The sequence below is a fragment of the Mixophyes fleayi genome, chromosome 3, assembly GCF_038048845.1.
Source record: "Mixophyes fleayi isolate aMixFle1 chromosome 3, aMixFle1.hap1, whole genome shotgun sequence".
Classification (NCBI taxonomy): Eukaryota; Metazoa; Chordata; class Amphibia; order Anura; family Limnodynastidae; genus Mixophyes; species Mixophyes fleayi.
Window position 1 is genome coordinate 185,254,275 of NC_134404.1, and position 19,410 is coordinate 185,273,684.

Below are 19,410 nucleotides of genomic sequence, written 5' to 3' on the forward strand. Positions count from 1 at the left end.
AAAAATGCAAAAGTCTTTGTTGCACACATTTGCAAATGTATGTTTAAGCCATCCTGCCACGCCAAGGCGCTTTTGCTAATAGGATGGTCCTACTCTAAACAATGAGAGTCCCATATATTTGGGCCATACATATGTGTTTTTAAATTGAGAGCCAACTTACCAAAGAGGTACCCCAGAAGCCTCCAAACAGCAATTCAGTGCCAGTACCCCCTCTCAGCTACTGACACCAACATGCCTTCTCTTGTTCTGTACACAGATAAGTACTATACAAATGTGTCAGATCCGCATTCTGCTAAGGAACACAGTACTGTGCAATTTCTTAAAAAATGATTCTAAAACTCACAGATTATACACTACTACCAGAACAAAGATTAAAAATAATGAACCATATGTGCAGAATAAGAATAGAAAATGCTGATCAAAGTGACACTCAAAATTTGAAGTACATAAAAACTATTGCAGGGCTAAAGTGTCAGAGCAAACGTCTACATACTAGTTGTCACACACAGAAGTATTGGACAAAAAATGGAAGCACCTGGATAAATGAGGGACATATATTGGAAGCATGGCCTCCAACACAGCTGTGGCTGTGCCTTAGTTAAGCAGATTACATCCCCGCTTACCTATAATGATTGCAATAAATGTTGCTGCAAGTGGAGACTTGGAAAATGTTTGATTGTTGGAATGCATTTGGCAGGAGTCTCGGCGACCAAGACCGCTCAATTTGCTAATGTTTTACAAATAACAGTGTCGAAGGCGACATCAGCCTGGAACTCTGAGGGAAAAATATAATCAGCAAAGGGCTAAAGTGGGTGGAAGCACATACTCCAGACAAGGCCAAGCAGGGGAGCAATTGCATATTTGTTCACTACAAATTTCAAACAGTGAGCAGCCAGTTTAATAAATAATAACTATGAGCATGATTTGATAGTTTGGGTCATCTTACATTGCAGTGCTCATTTGTGAGTTCAGTGCACGTATGCCAACTTAAAAAAAACTCTATAGCACTGAGCACTTGTTTCCAACAGTGAACCGTTCCGGTGGTTTCGTATCGTTGTGGGGCACATTTACCTGACATACTTATGGTCTGTTGCAACATAACTTTCCTAACGGGAGGAGTGTCTTCCAATATGCCACCAAACACAGAGCATGTATGGTCACCCAGTTCATAAGCATGACACTGATATTTTTCATATGACATAGCCTTCTGTGTCAACAGATCTGAAAAACAATCAGACATTTATTATACATTCTATAATAAATGCATTCTCCATCACCATCAACCAGGTTTAAATTGTGTGACTTTCTTGTGAATGAATTGCTGCATCCCTCCTGCATCCTGCACAATTCCAAATATTGATAGACTCCATGCTACAGCACATACTGGCCAACCTGACTGCACATGCTAGCCAACACTCTATTGAGGGACTTTATTTTGGTGTTTCCATATTTTTGTCCTCTACCTGTGTTTATAATTGAAAAGCTGGGGCACAGTTAAGAGTTGTGTCATGGCATGTGGCACAACTGGTGGCCTACTGTTTGGTTTTGATGGAGCCCAGTCATGCAATACATGTAAGACAAACCTGCTCCAATTGTATTTATGTATGCATGTAAATTGTATATGCAGATGTGTATTGACTATGCAATATTTTTCTATAGTTGGATACTTTATGAACATCCTAATTTTGAGGGGAGAACTATTCCGTTGGAGGAAGGTGAAATAGAAGTCAGTAATCCTTGGGGAGATGATTCAGAGGAAGAAAATGCTCTTTCACCAGTTGTTGTGATTGGATCTTTAAGACATGTGGTTAAGGTAAATTTTATAAGGCAATGCATGTGCAAAATGCTAAAACCTTCCCAATCCATTATCTTGTTTTGCAGTTTTGACCAAATCAGAATCTTAATTTTTTCAATACAGAAATCAATGCAGGGTAGAAGCTTTTCATTATAGGTTTTTACTTTAATAAAGTAAACTGTTCAACGATTTGCGCTGTCTGCAAACTTGCTGTTTCCTATTACTAGTAAAAGATTTTCTTGTTTAAGTAAATATTCTAAATAAGCCTCACATACATAATAACATTAATGCCAAACTATCATATTACATAATGAAACCTTTTAGTATTGTTGTGTTTACTTGCAGTTTAAAATCTTCACCAGTTTACATTCAGTTACCCCCTTTTCTCTCCTTATCATGATGTCATTTTGGTGACATCACTGAGTTGACAATGCCGAGCACCTATAGCTATGTTTGCTGGTGATTTAAAACACAATGACCTCATCACTAAAATGACAAGGTGGCGTCTAGCGTGTCTACTCCTAAATGCTGATCCGTGTGTGTGAATCATAATATATGGATAAATGCGTGGCTTTGAGTAAAGGATTATCATGCTGTTGATACGCCAGTCATTATCTTTATGATGATGACTGGTGTTTTAATGTAGATATATTATATATAAAATTTTAATCCATGTTCCCTCTTACAAAAGAAAAAAGAGTGTTGCTAGCACCAGCTCTCATAGCCTAGGCTGATAGCGACACAAAATCTGTTACCAGCACCAGGCTTTGACAGGCTGGGCTGGTGATACTGTAACAGGGAAACCCACAGCGTGGTGTTCCCCTGCCATAACGTCCACCAGCCCTAACCTGTTCTGCACGAAACCGAATTCCCTAAAAGAATTTGGTAGCAAACATAATAGACTTTGTCACGGTATTTGTTTTTCTTTCTTTCAGTTTATCTCTTTTCTGGTGCACTACAGTTCCCAGCAGTCCCTAGGTGCCAGGGCGTTGTGGAATTTTCAGTACTACAAATGGCAGCATGCTCCGGCAGCCATGGGTATCTGGCACTTCTACAAGCGATAGCATACCCACCCAATTTAGAGCTGCCAGGACTTACTGGGACCAGTAGTGCACTGCAGAAAATTGTTTATCGCAATTAACTTTTTATTACCTCACACCCACCACACCCAGGGTGTGTAAAGAGCCCTTATGCTTTCCGCACAGGTCTGTTGTCTTCTAGATGGCCCCATTTTTATTTATTTTTTGTCTGGGCCTGATTCCCCTGTTGGACATTATGACAGACCCCATGCTTCGGCTTTCCCTTTTGTAATGTGCCCCTGTCATAGACTAGCGTTTTTTCAGGGGGTGACCCCATACTGTTTGTCCCCACAATTTCACTACTAATATCTTGGACTATGATCACTGGTGCTGGTAACACTTTTCTTAAGTTGTTTTTTTTTTTTAAACCCTGGAAAGGTCCAAGCCGATTATTAGCAGCAGCAACACGGATGTTTTCACCAGTCCTCAGGTGCTGCAGATAACACCCCTGCTGGCAGGCGTGTCTGCAGGATTGCTTTACTGCATTTGCGCGAACACTGTTTACTGCACTCTAACTGCATTTGCATGAATTTTCCCTCCCCCTTTCCGCTTCTTCATACTTAAAGAGGTGCATGTGTCTGATATAATCATTTGCATTCCCGCATATGCGTGGGGCCTGTTTTATGACCAGGCGCAAAGTGAATTCATACGCCACTCAAACTGGTGCAGTACTTACTCTGCATCAGACACTTAGGGTACGGAACCACAGATTCCTGGCACTTTGAAGTAATTTTTTAAAACGACACTGTTATTAAAGACAAAGCCCATCGGGACTTAGACTAGCCCTTTAACTGGAGCAAGAGATACGGCAGAAAAACAAGTAATTTTCAGAGTTTGATTCGGGCGTGGCTGCGTGTGCTTGAGTTCGGCCTGACCCTAGTGTAAATTCACTATAGTGACACGCCCCTTCCCCGCCCAGGCCACACCCTGAAATCTTAGGCTGTAGTTAGTGTCCTTTGTGCTCACAGGTACACGGAACAGGATTTGCTGATTCTGGCCATGTGCAGAGTGATTTTTGCATATGATATGCTCAAAATCAGCAGATATTTACTCTTAAAGGACCTGTGCTAGCGCCTTACATGCGAACGTTATCCTCTTATTGTGTTCTTAGATACACTCGCTATAAAACTTGCACTTTTATGTACTTTTCCTTACACAGTGTTGCCTTACTCAGTCATTTGACTACACTAAATAACACAAGTTTTACAGAACTATTTATCCAATAATCTCAGCAGTACTTCACAGTATATATTCGTTCTAGATAATCAATACTCACAACATATGTATGTATTTAAATCAAAGTATTTTACTGTTAACACAGAAAAGCTTGTATTCACAATTCACACATATATCGTAACGTTGTTCAACATAACATAGTATATCAATATAACATTAACCCTAGGTTCACCACCGTTATTCCTTACACTATCCTTGCTTGACATATGTATCCTTAATAAGAATCAGTATTTATAATATTGATTTAACTATCACAGATATCAGACAATAGAACTACACAGTTATAGGTATATAAATAGTTAAATTCACATTACAAATACACATATAGCTCTATGGAGGTGTGTGTGTGTGTGTGTGTGTGTGTGTGTGTGTGTGTGTGTGTGTGTGTGTGTGTGTGTGTGTGTGTGTGTGTGTGTGTCTGTGTGTGTGTGTGTGTGTGTGTGTGTGTTAATGATACTTATCAAGTCCTTGTATCCTGGATCTGATTCTTTATCTGCAGTGTAGGGAACGTTCCTGTAGCATAGAATCCTTTCTTGTAGGTTTTCTGTAGTATAATGTATATATATTTTCTGTAGTGTAATGTTTCTTTTCTGTAGTGTAGTGTGTCCCTATTAGTGTAGTGTTCCTAGTGTATTTTCTGTAGTGTAGTGTAGAGCTTGTTTTTAAGGGGCAACAGGCAGCCAGAGAGAGCAAGGGGAGTCCGAGTCTGGACTTTTATAGTCCAGACTTGGGAAAACTCGCAGCCTGCCCAGCAGCCGCATGTGTGTGGTGATTCACCACACACACGTGGAGCTTCCTGTGCATCCAGGGGTGATGATGTCATCACCTCTGGCGATTCTCCCCACCGTGTATGTGCCAACTTGAGTCGGCACACACAGTGGGGATTCTACTATGCAACTGCGCATGCGCGACTCACGCATGCGCAGTTGTACTCGGTACGTGCGCGTGCACATGTACCGCCGCGGCTCCCCTTCACACTTACCTTGATGAGTCAGGTCCATAGTGTTTAATATACAATAGTGTATTGTAACCAGACAAGACTCATTTGTTACAAATAACAATAACAAGTGTGTGTGTATTGTATTGTAGAATCAATGCAAGCAAGGTACAATTGAAACAATATCAGAAAACAAATAGTGAGAACACAGACACCTATGGTAAATGAATAGAGACAAAGACCACAACATTTGATGTAGAAACCCTTTTTCAAAAGAATCGCCTTAGTGTGAAACAGCAGAATGACAAAATTTAATTGTACCATGAGGGTGCAACAATTTGAATTTAAATTGAACAACATTGCAAGATAAGCTGTAGATGAATGGATTGGTGTACCTAAGTATTGTTAGGGGTATTACCCTGGCAAGCTAAGATTTTGTACTCATGTTGTGGTGAAAAAAAAAAATTACACCTTGAAAGCTAAAATATACACCTAGACAGCACATGTAATTAGCGTTCCTGTAATTAAAACAAATAGAAGAACATGTATACAGATAACCAGTGGTTTTGCATAAATATATTTAAAAAAAAGTGTTAGGTGTAATCAGAGAATATGTAATTTATTCCTATTTTGGTCAGTTTTCCCTGTATAAGGAAAAAATGGTATTTATGATCATATGTTACTAACAGAAAGACCAGTCTGCTCTGCAATAAAAGTGTAAAATTCATACAGAGAAAACAATGCGGTTGAAAGCTTATTCATTTAAACAACACCCATTAATATTGTGAGATGTGGCCAGGGTGTGACGGTATAAGTAACTTCTGGTTATGAAGCTGTTCAATAGAACAATTCATAAATAATTACAGATTTATACTGTTGATTGTAGAATAAAAGCAGCAAGCTAGGATGCTAAAAATACATGCAATTGTAGTCCAATTTATTGGCATTGTAATCGGATTAAGGCTCTCGAAAAAATGAAAATGTTTGCTTTAAAAGATGTTGTGTATTAAAAATAATGAATCACACTAATCAAATCTTAGCCAAGTTGACCATCAATGAAAATATGGATTCAAATGCAGAAATAAGTAAATATCATCCTCCTCCTCATCATCTATTTATAAAGCGCTACGAATTTCGCAGTGCTGTACAGAGAGCTCGCTCACATCAGGAGCTTTCAGTCTAAATTCCTTCACATACACACACAGACCGCATATGACTAAGGTCAATTAAATAGCAGCCAATTAAGCTACTAGTATGTTGTATTTTTTTTTTAAGTACGGGGAATTGGAAAAGCAATATAAAGTTACTTAATAGGGCTTTGGGCCACCGCCTGCACGTCCATGTCCCATAAATGATCAATTGGATTCAGATCTGGTGACTTAGAAGACCTAATATACAGATAATAACGTCACTGTCATGCTCAAATCTTTGGCCAACCACATGTGCTTTATTTATGGGGGTATTGCTATCCCGGTACCATTAAGTAACTATTAGCATTGTGCTTGCCTTCTGAGGGAATGACTGCGCCCAAACCTTGCTAGGATACTGTCCCCTGCAACATAACAGAACCCTCATAACTTTAGTCCAGTCTGAATATGTTCCATTTATGACTTACCTTTGTTTTCTATTCTAGAACGAGTTCTCTATCCATCTAGATTCTTTCCCCGAGACCTAGTACCCTTATGTTATGTACCAGACTTTTATGTAGAAGAGTTTCAAATGCTTTTGGGAAATCCAAATCTAACACAATAATTACACTACCAACATACATTCACATTAGATATAATAGGCCTGATTCCTCTTTGTGCCATATCTTGTATTAAAACTCAGCACGTGCTCAGAAGTGGACCTGACGCCGATGAACCCAAGTGTGTGCAATTAGTATCTGAAAACAAATGAAACTTACAACTGCTTATGACTTGAAGGGCGGAACATGGGAAGGAAGTGGCGGATGAACGTCGGCAATATGCCATAAACACACAAGATTCTATGATGATAGAAAGTTGTATTAAAATGCAGTTATTGGGCCCATGTATTGCAATGGCTGATTTTTATTTTTATTTTATGATAACACCTCATTTACTTAACAGTATATGACTTCCTGTTGTGGGAATGTAATACATTTGCCAGCAGACCTTGGATATGGGATCATGCTTTTATAAGCATTCTGTGTGAGTCCAGAGTGCAGAGAAATGACAGTGACAAGACAAACAGGCCGTGTACTCAAACATCGGATTCCAGAAATAGCCCAGTGCCTGAAATACAGGAGGCCAGAACATAGAAAGGAGTCCACACATATAGCTAGCAAGGATAACTTAGTGACTGACTTAGAATTGAGAAACAGCTGAACTTAAATACTCCAAACAACCACTGAGTGTCCTTAATTAAATTCAGAACAGGTTGAAAACCTTTCCCCCAGGGGTCACTCTGGGGAGTTTGAAATTTCAGGTAGTTCCTGTCAGGAATCTTCCCAAAGAAATGTAACTGTGGCACCCGATTCCCTGCCACCAAAAAGGCCTTTTAATGGGTGATGTTATATCTCCCACTCTCACACGCCACAATGTTCACCAAATCATACACTGACTTCTATAGTGCTTTCACAAAAGTATAATTTCACACAAAGCTATTTTAAGGCCCAAATAAAAGATGAGGTAAAATTTACAAAAAGTTTTAATGCTGTACCTATAGCCACAGTGTAAACACACCATTACATTATATATTATTATATTGCATTTTTCTGGGTTAATAAGGTTATTCTTTTTTATAGGGGGTATCCTGCTTGTGTAAAAATAAAACAAAACAAATTTTGAATTTGCTACATGGGAAATAGACAACTAGTACTCTGTCTGGCTGTTAATTGGAAGACATCAGCGCTCTGTCCAATCAGATTGCTATCTTGTGTTTAAGAGTGTCATTATAACATGGGCAGGCTGGAAAGCCAAATGGAGGAAGTGGGGTGGGGGCGACTGTTGAATCTCTATAATGGTAGGTTTTGAGTGTAAGGATCCTGCTACTTTACTATATATTGGAGATAGACGCGTGCCTTAAATTATGCAACTGCACTGTTTTGCATTGCTTCTCTTGCTGGAAATAATTTCATACTTTTTTTTTAATGTATTTTACATAGTAAGTCCTTTTCTAAAATACATGGCAAGTAATGTTTACCACACCCTCACTGTAGAATTTAAATATGTACACTAAACTGTACAAATATGTCAGTATAGGAGTACAAGGTGCATATCACAGATTCCTCAATATATTTATAGCTCATGACGGAAACAAGAGCTATTTTATGTATCTTTGGAATTCATGTATAATCTATGTAATTCTAAATTCTGCATTGACATTTAAAATGCTAATATGGCAACGTTATCTCATTATAGGACTACCAGGTTTGTCAGATCGATCTGTTTACAGATCCAGAAGGTTTAGGGATTATGACATCATATTTTGATGATATTGAAGAACTGCAGGTGTATGGAAGGCTGCAGAGAACTTGCTCCATGAAAGTGCATTGCGGAGTGTAAGTATCGACATTCATATAAGCTAAAATGGTTAATGTTGCCTTTGACTACTTTTGACATAATGGAAACATATCTCTTACCTTTTGTTTATATAAAATCCACTTTCTCATATGCAGTGTACAGGTATTGGAGATGTAATATAAAGATATGATCATGTAGCAGCCCCCTTGGCTCTGGTTAGGGGGAGGGCACCTTAGTCACATCTTAGTGCAACTGTAAGCCATAGTGCTCTGCTAGCCCTGTTGGGTGCAGAACCATTTTCCTTAAATTTACTTAAAACTGGGCATTTGCCAAACAAGGCTGTTTTGCAGATTTCCTTCAATGAGAATTTCATGAAAAGTTTTGACAGTTTTGCTGAAGACCATGCCATAAAGTAATTGTCATGTAATGACACATTTATTCAGTTTCCCTATACATTCCTGCAGCTGCCTGTTCATTAGGATCAGGAAGTCCTAAAAATGTAATTTTATCACCATTGCTTGACTTTGTGAGGGTCAATATTTATTTATTTTATTTTTGTACAAATGGCAAACATATCATGTGGCATGCGTAAAATAAAAAATATCCCATTTCAAATAATGGAATGCTGACAATGTACAGAAGGTTTGACCTTGATTCCTATGCTCATTTAGCTGAGTTATAGCGACTACCAATGGTAGGGCTAATTTACACAAAGGTCCAAACCTACGTGATACCATGGAGAACATACATCAGATTGTGATGTATTGACTCCACCAACCCACATACACTGTGTCCTAAACATTGGGGTTCCCTAACCCATGACTTTGCTTCTAGAGTGCAAGGGAAGTTAAAAAAAAAACAACCCAAAAAAACCCAAATTGGTTGGAGTTATTCTTAAAATGTTTACTACAACAAATATGCTTTGAATGCTGCACTGCATATACCAATCTGTGAAATAAAGTAAAATACAGTACACTAATTCTTATGTGCATGACTTTACTGTACCTTCAGTGAACTATTTAAAGCATGGCTGCAACTGTGGGTCCTTTTCTGGTGAAATGTGGCATAAATAACTTATTAAACCTGTTGCAGTGATATTTTGTTCATACATTTTTATTCACTTATTATATATATTTACCAGACAAAAACATAATTTCTAAAGCTTCTGCTTTTTTGATGAATTCATGTTAAATCCTCCAGCCCTAATAGTGTATTATGATCCCTTGTGCTTCCTCCCTGTATTCTGTTTGTCATAGTTATCTGCAGGGCCTACTGTGCACCTGTTCAGTTTGTACCTGCCCAACAGGTGTATTTGTTTGTGAAGATGGCTTTTATCACAGCACTCTGTACTTGCTGCATCCTGGTAGAATTATACATGATTACAGGCCAGAGGCCTGGTTTCTTAATGACCCAACACTCCTTTTCAGCAAATAACATGAATAATCAAGAGCTAAAAACAGAGGTGGAGCTGCATGTTTCTATCTTTGTCCATTTGCTTTTTTTTGTCTTTATATAAATACACTTTTCCTATTTATTTAGTTATGCATGGTTGCTGGTATTTTAGGTATTCTCTATATATGGGGAACTGCATTGTACCACTTTTTTTTTTTTGTACAAATTCCAATAGCAATTCACCTTAATTGCTGTTAAATCTCCTTTTATCAACGCTGAATAGTAGTGAATTTGATAAGAAGGCCCCTGACACTAAACAGATCCACCAAAGCCCAGCAGGATATCTATCAGCTGCAGCATAGGAAGATTTATTTCTTTCCTCAGAAAATTAAACTGTTCGTTGTATTTTCACTTAAATATTCCATAAATTGCCAGTCAAAAATAGAGATATAAGCAATGCTTCAAAAGAATACTATTTCATCTGCATATTTGCTTATATTATTATTTAAATGAGATAGGGGCAGGCTTTCTAGTCAGCTGTAGAGCCTTGCAAGCAGGCTTTTTTTTGGTTATATAATAAATATTGAAATGTGTAATACTTACCCCTGTAATAAAGACAGTAAGAGGGATACGTTGTACCTTGAAATGATTTTATGCATTTCCAGCTGGACCCACATACCCATAAATCATCACACACAGCGTGTGTACAGGGCAGAAAAAAATGTGTGAGTGCTGCATGTTATGCTGTGAATCCTCATATTTTGAAGTTTAAAATTATTTGAGGAGCTGAATTTTAATAAATGGCATCTTAAAGATAACATATTTATTGCAGAAAAATACATTTTGAATTTGGTTGTTTAATATCACAAGTGAAGAAAATATATAAATCAGAGTTTGATATCAACTTATACTCACAGCTTACCTGGCTTCCCAATTTGACTAGGCAGCTTCTGGTGCTAATTTTTTATCAATGCTCACCCAGATAGCTGCCTAGACAGTTCAGGGGGTATATTGATTAAACTGCGGGTTTGAAAAAGTTGAAAAAACCCACAATTTAGTAAATATACAACCCCCCCCCCCTGCCTGCTCCCACTTACCAGCATCATTAGCAGCTATTAATATAGCGCCACTAATGCCACAGCGCTGTACAGAGAACTCACTCACATCAGTCCCTGTCTCATTGGAGCTTACAGTCTAAATTCCCCAACACACACACACACACACACACGTCAATTTACTAGAAGCCAGTTAATTCCCCAACACACACACACACACGTCAATTTACTAGAAGCCAGTTAACTAGTATGTTTTTCTAGTATGGAAGGAAACCAGAACAACTTGTGATATTATTTTGCTGTAATTAATCAACAGTTAGTGCTACAATAGGTCCCCTATTCATTGTTGGATACATATGTTGTTTATGATCACTTAAAACATGTTCTGTTTCCAGTTGGATGATTTATGAAGAATCTGGATTCCAAGGAGTACCATATATTTTAGAGCCCAGAGAGTACCCAGACCTTTCATTTTGGAATACCCAGGAAGCATACATTGGATCATTGAGACCTCTGAAAATGGTGAGATCATTGTTTATGGCATTGCATCACAAACCCTGCAGATGTTGAAACGTAAATGACATGCAGTACTGTAGGAGAATGTGGTTATGCTATTCTATGATAAAAAAAAAAAGGTAGGGTATGTATGCTTATTAATTGGGTAGTGTTTCACAGATCAATACAGATTATATTTCCACTACAGGGAACACATACTCTATTTGTAGTAAAGTCAGCTAACAGAAAACAACCTTTAAAAACATTTAATTCTTCTCCAGTAGGCAAGGTTGTGGTTTTCATATTTAATGTAATATGCTGGAAATAGGCAAATTTATTAGCTGAAGAATATTAGTTATCACTAATGGGTGTTTATTGTAGCAGTAAACAATTAGTTTTGATTACCATCTAAACCATGGTAACTTTTTAAATACTTAGCTGGTATTTCTGATATTTCACCATATCTCTTTGTGAATCTCCTATTTCCTTCTTAATGCAGAATTAGGGACTATTGTTACTTTTTTTTTTTTGTCTTCCTCCGTCAAATGTGTTATTGGCCTGGCTACATATTTCTATTCATTATAATTGAGTGTTGTCACTGTTAGGAAAATAAAACATTATCATGAGACTCTAATATAACAATGGGCAACAGTATTACAAATTATTTTCCTGGCTTTATTAAAAAATGTTTGTTTTTAAAGTAAACCTCTTACCGTGTTCTTATAAATGGTGAAAAGTACAGTCAATGTGCCTGATAATATAGAAATGTGGCTGAAAAGCATAAATAAAAGCGAGAAGGTTCAAAGTGACATAATTTCATAAGCATAGACCAGCAAATAATGTTCATTGCCTTAGGCAGTGTTTGTTCACAATTGTAAACCACTATGGAACATGCTGGCGCTCCATAAATGATGCTGATAATGATGACCTTCTTGCAGTCACATGTGTATTTAAAAACTGTACATTGCAGTATACCACCATATTCTAGTATACATTTCAGATGAGATATATATATATATTTACGCTTTGCAACATTAAAAAGTATAATTTGTGCTCTTTCTATAGGGAAGTCGCAAAGTTGAAATTCCATATGAACCAAAGGTAAGATCACTGTAACATTAAAGTATAATGTCTACAATTGTATGGGTGTGTGGATATAGTTGATTATCTTCCTTAAGATGCCCATATACACTGTGATTTTGGCAGCCAATTAAGTTATTTCAGCCCCTGAATTGCGGCATGTTTGACATAAAAAAAATTACTGCCGATCAACATTTTTCCGGGATCTTTCTTAAATTGTTCAGGATGAATGGTAAATCTGGTCAAACAACTTCCTTTGACTTAATCGGCAAACATATTTAGTTATACATGATATTTGCCACAGGAATGCAGAATTGCGTTTACTCCCAGCAGTAGCAGTGAAACATTTTTAGTAGCTGAAGACAGAGAAGTCTATATATTAATTTCTTGTCTAGTCCCCACAACTCCAATATTAGGCCTCAAGCCTGAGGCCGACTATATATCAGCAGGACACTGTTCCATCTCTTACCAGCGCTGCTCCCTAATGGAAGATAACCCATTCTAGTATAGTCTGGTGTCCCGGTGTTTCTGTTGATATATCCCCTTGATAATAATGCATCTTACAGCCACCATTTTGGGAATAGCAACATGTAGTGTTTGCTGACAAATATATTTATCATAACAAATTTTAACATTTGCTGATTAACTTTATTGGTATTTTGGTATGCCCTTATGTGTACGTGACATTTTATTCATGTTTTATTACTTATGTTTGTGGTTGTGTCTCCTTTTTTCATATACTAGATAGTTATTTTTGAAAAACCCATGTTTGAAGGGAGACACGTGGAGCTTGAAAAGGAAATGTTGATGCTTGGGAATTTAGAAATGCCAAAAGAAAATGGAGAGGAGCCAGAACTTCCTTTTACTACTGTCGGGTCTATGAGAGTTCTCAGTGGCCTGTGAGTATAGTTCTCGTTGGAGTCGTGGCCACATTCTACTGGTTATATGAGTTGATTCTAGCAACCTGTTCTTTATGCAGTATTGATTTAGGACATTATACACCATAAGGCCTTCCAATGATATAATAGTTTGGTTTAAATCATTATTATTGTTTGTTAGGTGGGTCGGTTATGAGAAGCCTGAATTTGAAGGTCACCAGTATTTGCTGGAGGAAGGTGATTATGAGGTCTGGAGCCAATGGGGCGGTTACAATGTACTGCTGCAGTCATTACGTCCTATCCTGTCTGTAAGTGTGTTTTTTTTTTTATCTGTACTAATATCTGGTGATATAAAAATAACTATATTTCACATCACCCAAGGGATTTACAGATTCTACTTCCTGCAGTATCTCTCTGTTTTTATAAATATTGCTGGGTTGCTATGCAGCGATAGCCTACTGGTGGAGAAGTATAAAGGAACATTTTATCCCTTATCATAACTTTCTTCTGCTGTCCATTTGTGATCGCATAAATAAGGGACCTCCTCCACTGTGGTTGATGAACAAGTTTCCCACCTGCATTCTATGTTTACTTTAAAAAAGAGGCGTCTAAGGACTATACACAGGACATGCGGTCACCCCCTAAGGTTAGAGAGAGGAAGTTTCACAACCAGCAAAGGAAGGGGTTCTTTACAGTAAGGGCAGTCAAGATATGGAATTCACTGCCAGGGAAGGTTGTGATGGCAGATTCAATAGATATGTTTAAGAAAGGGTTAGACACATTTTTAGCGGAAAAGTGTATCCAGGGATACGACTGTTAATTATAATGGAGTAGTGGATACTGGAAAAAATAGGACTGCAATATTGGGTCTGGAGGAATTTTTCCAGATTTAAACAGATTGGCTGTTACTTAATCTGGATCAATTTCAAATACAAGTGAGGGATCGCAGGAGATCCAAAATCGGTTGAACTGGATGGACTGGTGTCTTTTTTTTTTTTCAACCTCATCAATTATGTTACTATGTTTCTAACTTACCAGTCAATGGTGAGCAATACTGTCAGGAATGGGCATCACTGTAAATTCCTGTAAGTAAGGACAGCAATTTCCCACTTTCTTTTATGTCACCACACAAAAGGGATTCATATTGAAGTGAAAGAAATAAAGGGAAGGACCTTTTTCCTGAAAGAACACCCAATTTCAATAGCAAAATAAAATGTATGTCAAATTTAATTTCCAAAAGTATCAGCACAGTCACATTTCTCTTAAAGCACAGTAGGAATGTAGATATCTATAATCAGTTAGTTGCCTTGCATATGAATGCAGTGGACACGATTGTGATGATGACCAAGACGCAGCAACTCCTCTGGTTCTTCCCCCATGCCATGAAGGCCATCTTGATCACTGTCACAATCCAATTCCCTGTGTTCTAGAGTTCAAATGAAAGTAATTAACAATTTTATGAATGAAATACTGCAACATTCTAGGCACCGTCTTCTCATTAACTTTTACATGACTATATTTTATATGTTCGTGACTAGTTCAGTTTTTCTATGTTTCTGTAGAATTATTTGTAGTTGCTTGATATACCTACTAAAGTTTTACATTTTTAGGTATAGATCTTATTGTAGCATCATGAAAGATTGTGCATGGTTACTTTAGCCATAACAATAATCGTCTACTTTTCCTGAGTACAGGCATACCAAATTTGTGTGTATTAGACATAAAGGTGTTTTGTTTTGTTTCTTTTTTTTTCCTTAACCAGTTAGTGCCCGCACAATGCTTTTTTTTATGTCAGAAATGCATGGGCTTTCAATGCTGTGCAACTTATACAGGATGTAGTACCACATCCTGATTGTCCAGTCACCCCTACAGGAAACAGAACTATTACTAATTACTGTTTGTTTCAGCTCTAACTGAAGCTGGTATGTCTGCAAATAAACAGTTGCTGTAAGGAAATGTATATTTGTAGTGTCCCTCTTAATAAATTCTGACCTACAAGGGGGAAATTCTAATAAACTGTAAAAAAAAAAAGACCGTTTATTTCAAATTGCTCACAAAATGAAGTCACGCCTTTCTCAAAATATCAAATTCCCTCTAAAACCTTAACAAATAATATCGTTATTGTGGTTTAATCAGCACATATTGCCAGCACTGTGATATTCTTTTTAAATCGTACATGACATCAGCTGTTGCTGGATCCAGCAAGCTACGGATCCATCAGTGCTGACAGGCAGGGGTGTTCTGAGACATACTCTCCATGCAGCTCCAAGGGCTCCCACTGATAATTATTATTGTTACTTTATAATGCACTACAAAATTATGCAGCAAAGTAGATTGAAGAAAGAGAGCACAGCACATAAAATGTTTATAAAGCAAAATATCTAACAAGTAATGGTAAAATGCAGAGCATGCAAGAAGCATAAATGCATTTACACCAACACACAAAGCCGAATACATATTGCTTAATAGGCAAGGTACAGAACAGATATAAAGCATAGTAGAGAACATGCAAGAGGTACAATATAAGGATGCACAGAGGGATAAGGCATTACATTCAGAAATAAAGGCATGTGATAGAGGGCCCTGTTCGTGATAGCTAATAATCTATTGTAATGTATCATTATTTTGATATCACAGGATTTCATGTGATCTATGATGAAATCCATGTTTCCCCTCATACATTGCACTCATTTTGAGCACTGTATTTAACAACCCCTTGGCCAGGAATCTTAAGTAATGGTTACTGACCACTTTCGTAGCACTTGAGGCTATCGTTGACAACCAGGCTTTGTACACTTGGGCTTATTACGTCTGCTCACCCGGAGGACTGACAGCTTAAGCAAAGGGGGTAAAGAATAATGTGACTAGCTCTTTGCATGAGAAGCTATGATATTCTATGCCCTTATGGCTTACTATCATTTTTAATGTGAGATGCAACTAAGATGTCCTCTTTCTTAGTAGGAATACATAGAAAACATGAAGGTTTACTGCCTTAACAAGATTCACTTTTTATTTGAAAGGTAGCTGTAATAGAATAGAATATGGGGTAACTTGCATAAGCTCATTTTATTAAAAAAATATATTCATTCTAATTGACATACAGTACAAGGACATGGTGCTAACTTGTTTAGAAATCCTAGTCTTTGACGCATTTGAAACCTGGAAATGAAAATGAAATTATTGTTAATATGGCCCATAGATTGTGTTGCTAGAGACTTTGGCTCATTCAGCAGTATGTGTTTGATAATGTTAGTTAGCAGTTTACAACATTTGCTAATCCCTAGTAGAGCGTGATGCTCTACAGCTTCCGAAGCTGTACAAAGCATTGCCACTGCTGTTCCTCACATAACAAATGCAACTTAGAAGATTAATGGCTTAGTGAGTCATGTCCACGCCAACGCTTTATAGGGGTGTTTTTGCCTCATATAAGTGTGAAAATTTATTTTTGTGTGATTTATTTAGCGCTCTTATACTTCACTGTGGCCAAAACCTGCAATAAAAGCCGATGCAATGCAGCATTAAAGAGTATTAACTGTGCACAACATCAGCAGCAAGTAGTCATGCATTATTTGCAAAAAAGATGATTTTCTATTATACAACCTAAAGTATATTTTCCAAATGACTAAAGCTAATAAATATAATGGTACATTATTTATTTGCTGTTCTTAAATGCATCAACTGTTGAATGTACATTTAAATAAGTGGTTAAAACTAAATTCTAACTTGCAGCTTTCTGGTAACTGGTCATTAAAATGTGGTTTGTGTTTTGGTTTGGCTCTCTCTGTGTTAAAAAGCTACAATGCAGTTAAGTAATGCTTACATATGCCAAGTACATAAAACTAAACTTAAAAGGAAATAAATATACATACATAAATAACATCTTTAAAGACCACAAGTGCAAGGTAATTAATGCAATTATGCAGTGTTAGAAATCTTTAAGAAATGCAATGCTAGTATTGGAGAAAAACAGAGGCATAGGTATATGAAGACCCTAAGTCCTGGAGTGTGCAGCTAACTATAGCATAGGAGAGCCAAGTAGAAGTTGAATAAGTCAGATGTGCCAAACCTAGTAAGAGTGTTAATTAATTCTTCCACTATACACATCCCATCTGAACCCTCAACAGGTCATGGAAAGCATTTGCACACATTAGTTTCATAGACAGAAAGGGGATGTGCACGTATGTATGCATAAGGCAGACAAAAAGGCGCATTTGTGCTAAGCGTCCACAAATGTTGCAGTTCGTAAATAACTTAGTATATTTAATTTCTTGTTTAGATTTTGGGTGGTGTGGGTTTTTAAGGATTACATTACATTTTGAGGGGGAATTCAATTAGGCGTGAAGTTTCTCACGGACGTTCCGGAGAGGTGCTAGGAAAAATGAGATTAGATTTCTACTATAATTGCAGGCAATGTGCGCAGGGCGATGTTCGTGTGCCATATCAACGGCAATTGAATTCCCCCCTTTGTCCATGAAATGAGGTCTCTATTCTTAATAACAAGGACTGTTCCAATTATTTACTTCCTTTGTCTTTTCTACCACTTATCTAGTTGTAGTATTAAAAAGGGATGCATGTAAAGAGAATAAGCTAAACATATTGACCTTTCTGGCACAATTTCTGGTGAGCTGTTATGTTGCTTACTAGAGCTATGAAACCTTTGGTTATAGAAATTTTAATTGCATTTGTGTCATATTTCTTATTTTGCATTCTTGCATTTTAATGGGAAGGTATTTGTTTTTACATGCTTTGACATTATGCCTTTTAACCCCTAGGACTATTCAACACCACACATGACAATGTACAGTGAAAAGGACTGTGATGAAAAGGCATCAAATATCAATGTCTTGGGTATTATATCAAACATGGAGGAAACTGGCTATGGTGTGAAGACACAATCTATTAATATATTAAGTGGCGTGTAAGTACCTCTACCCCCACATATTAAATGTGTATTACTTGTGTATTTAGAAAATAACATAACATGCTACAACATCAGAATACATTAGGTAGCATGAAATGAATCTCACCCCAAATACCTTGCAACGATTAAACATATTTTTGATAAGGAACAGAAGAAGCAGGACGATGATACCCACATTTCTAAATATAATTTTAATATAAAGAATAGTCAAGAAAGAGCAAAAAAGAACAAAGGGACATGGGGAATGAGTGCAAGGTGAAGATCACAGTCCACTTTTTGAAATTCTGCTGTACACAATTAGAGAACTCATTGACTATGTGCTTTGTAGCCTAGATGTGAAAAACAATTGTTGTTGTTGCATTAAAGGGTTTATACTGTTCTGTTTGCTAGCCCAGAACTAATTTTCTCAGTACAGGATGGCAGACAATTTGAAACAGCTGTAGATGTGCACTTAGTTGATAGGTAATTGATTTATTAGTAAATATCCACCAAATAATTGTTTTCACATGTTTAAATCAAAATCTTTCAGGGAAATGGTGTTTCCAAGATGTGGTAAGAACATCCCTGGACCACACTTATGCCATTTGAGTTCATTTTGATGTTTGGGCCAGTTTGCTGTCACCCTGTCGCAAAGCGGATCACAGACGCCATGGCGACTATGCTAGTATTAGATCTGCGTCCAATATCCACTATTATTGTAGCTGGTTTTAGACAGTTACTTGAAGTCTTGTGTCCGCGTTGCCAAATTCCAACACAACACCATTTTACTAGAAAAGCTATTCCTCACCTCTACCTGACGGTTTGTAAAAATGTATTATTTGGCTACAAAATGCCATTTTATCCACTGTACACTTAACCACAGATATGTGGACAACCGGAACTGGCCACACTAAAGATTATATGACTGTAACAGCCCACTGGGTTGGTGATTTGCCTTCACCAGCAGGAACAGCAGCAGTAGCATGTACCCAAGTACATCACATTTGTCAGAGGCAGGCTACTCTGTTTATCAGTGGCTTCACTAAGAGGCATACAGCTGATAATCTGTTACAAAAAC

At 37.4% G+C, this 19,410-nt stretch overlaps 1 protein-coding gene across 2 annotated transcripts in view; it reads left to right on the forward strand.

Moving 5' to 3' along the window:
* CRYBG1 (crystallin beta-gamma domain containing 1) overlaps positions 1–19,410 on the forward strand; it is a 255,952-nt gene that overhangs the window by 219,171 nt on the left and 17,371 nt on the right. For both annotated transcript variants that reach the window (XM_075202860.1, XM_075202861.1), the window contains 7 exons: positions 1,660–1,813; positions 8,431–8,570; positions 11,375–11,501; positions 12,540–12,575; positions 13,299–13,453; positions 13,614–13,740; positions 18,205–18,350. In XM_075202860.1, coding sequence (XP_075058961.1) covers positions 1,660–1,813; positions 8,431–8,570; positions 11,375–11,501; positions 12,540–12,575; positions 13,299–13,453; positions 13,614–13,740; positions 18,205–18,350 — 885 coding nt within the window. The remainder of the gene's footprint in view (positions 1–1,659; positions 1,814–8,430; positions 8,571–11,374; positions 11,502–12,539; positions 12,576–13,298; positions 13,454–13,613; positions 13,741–18,204; positions 18,351–19,410) is intronic.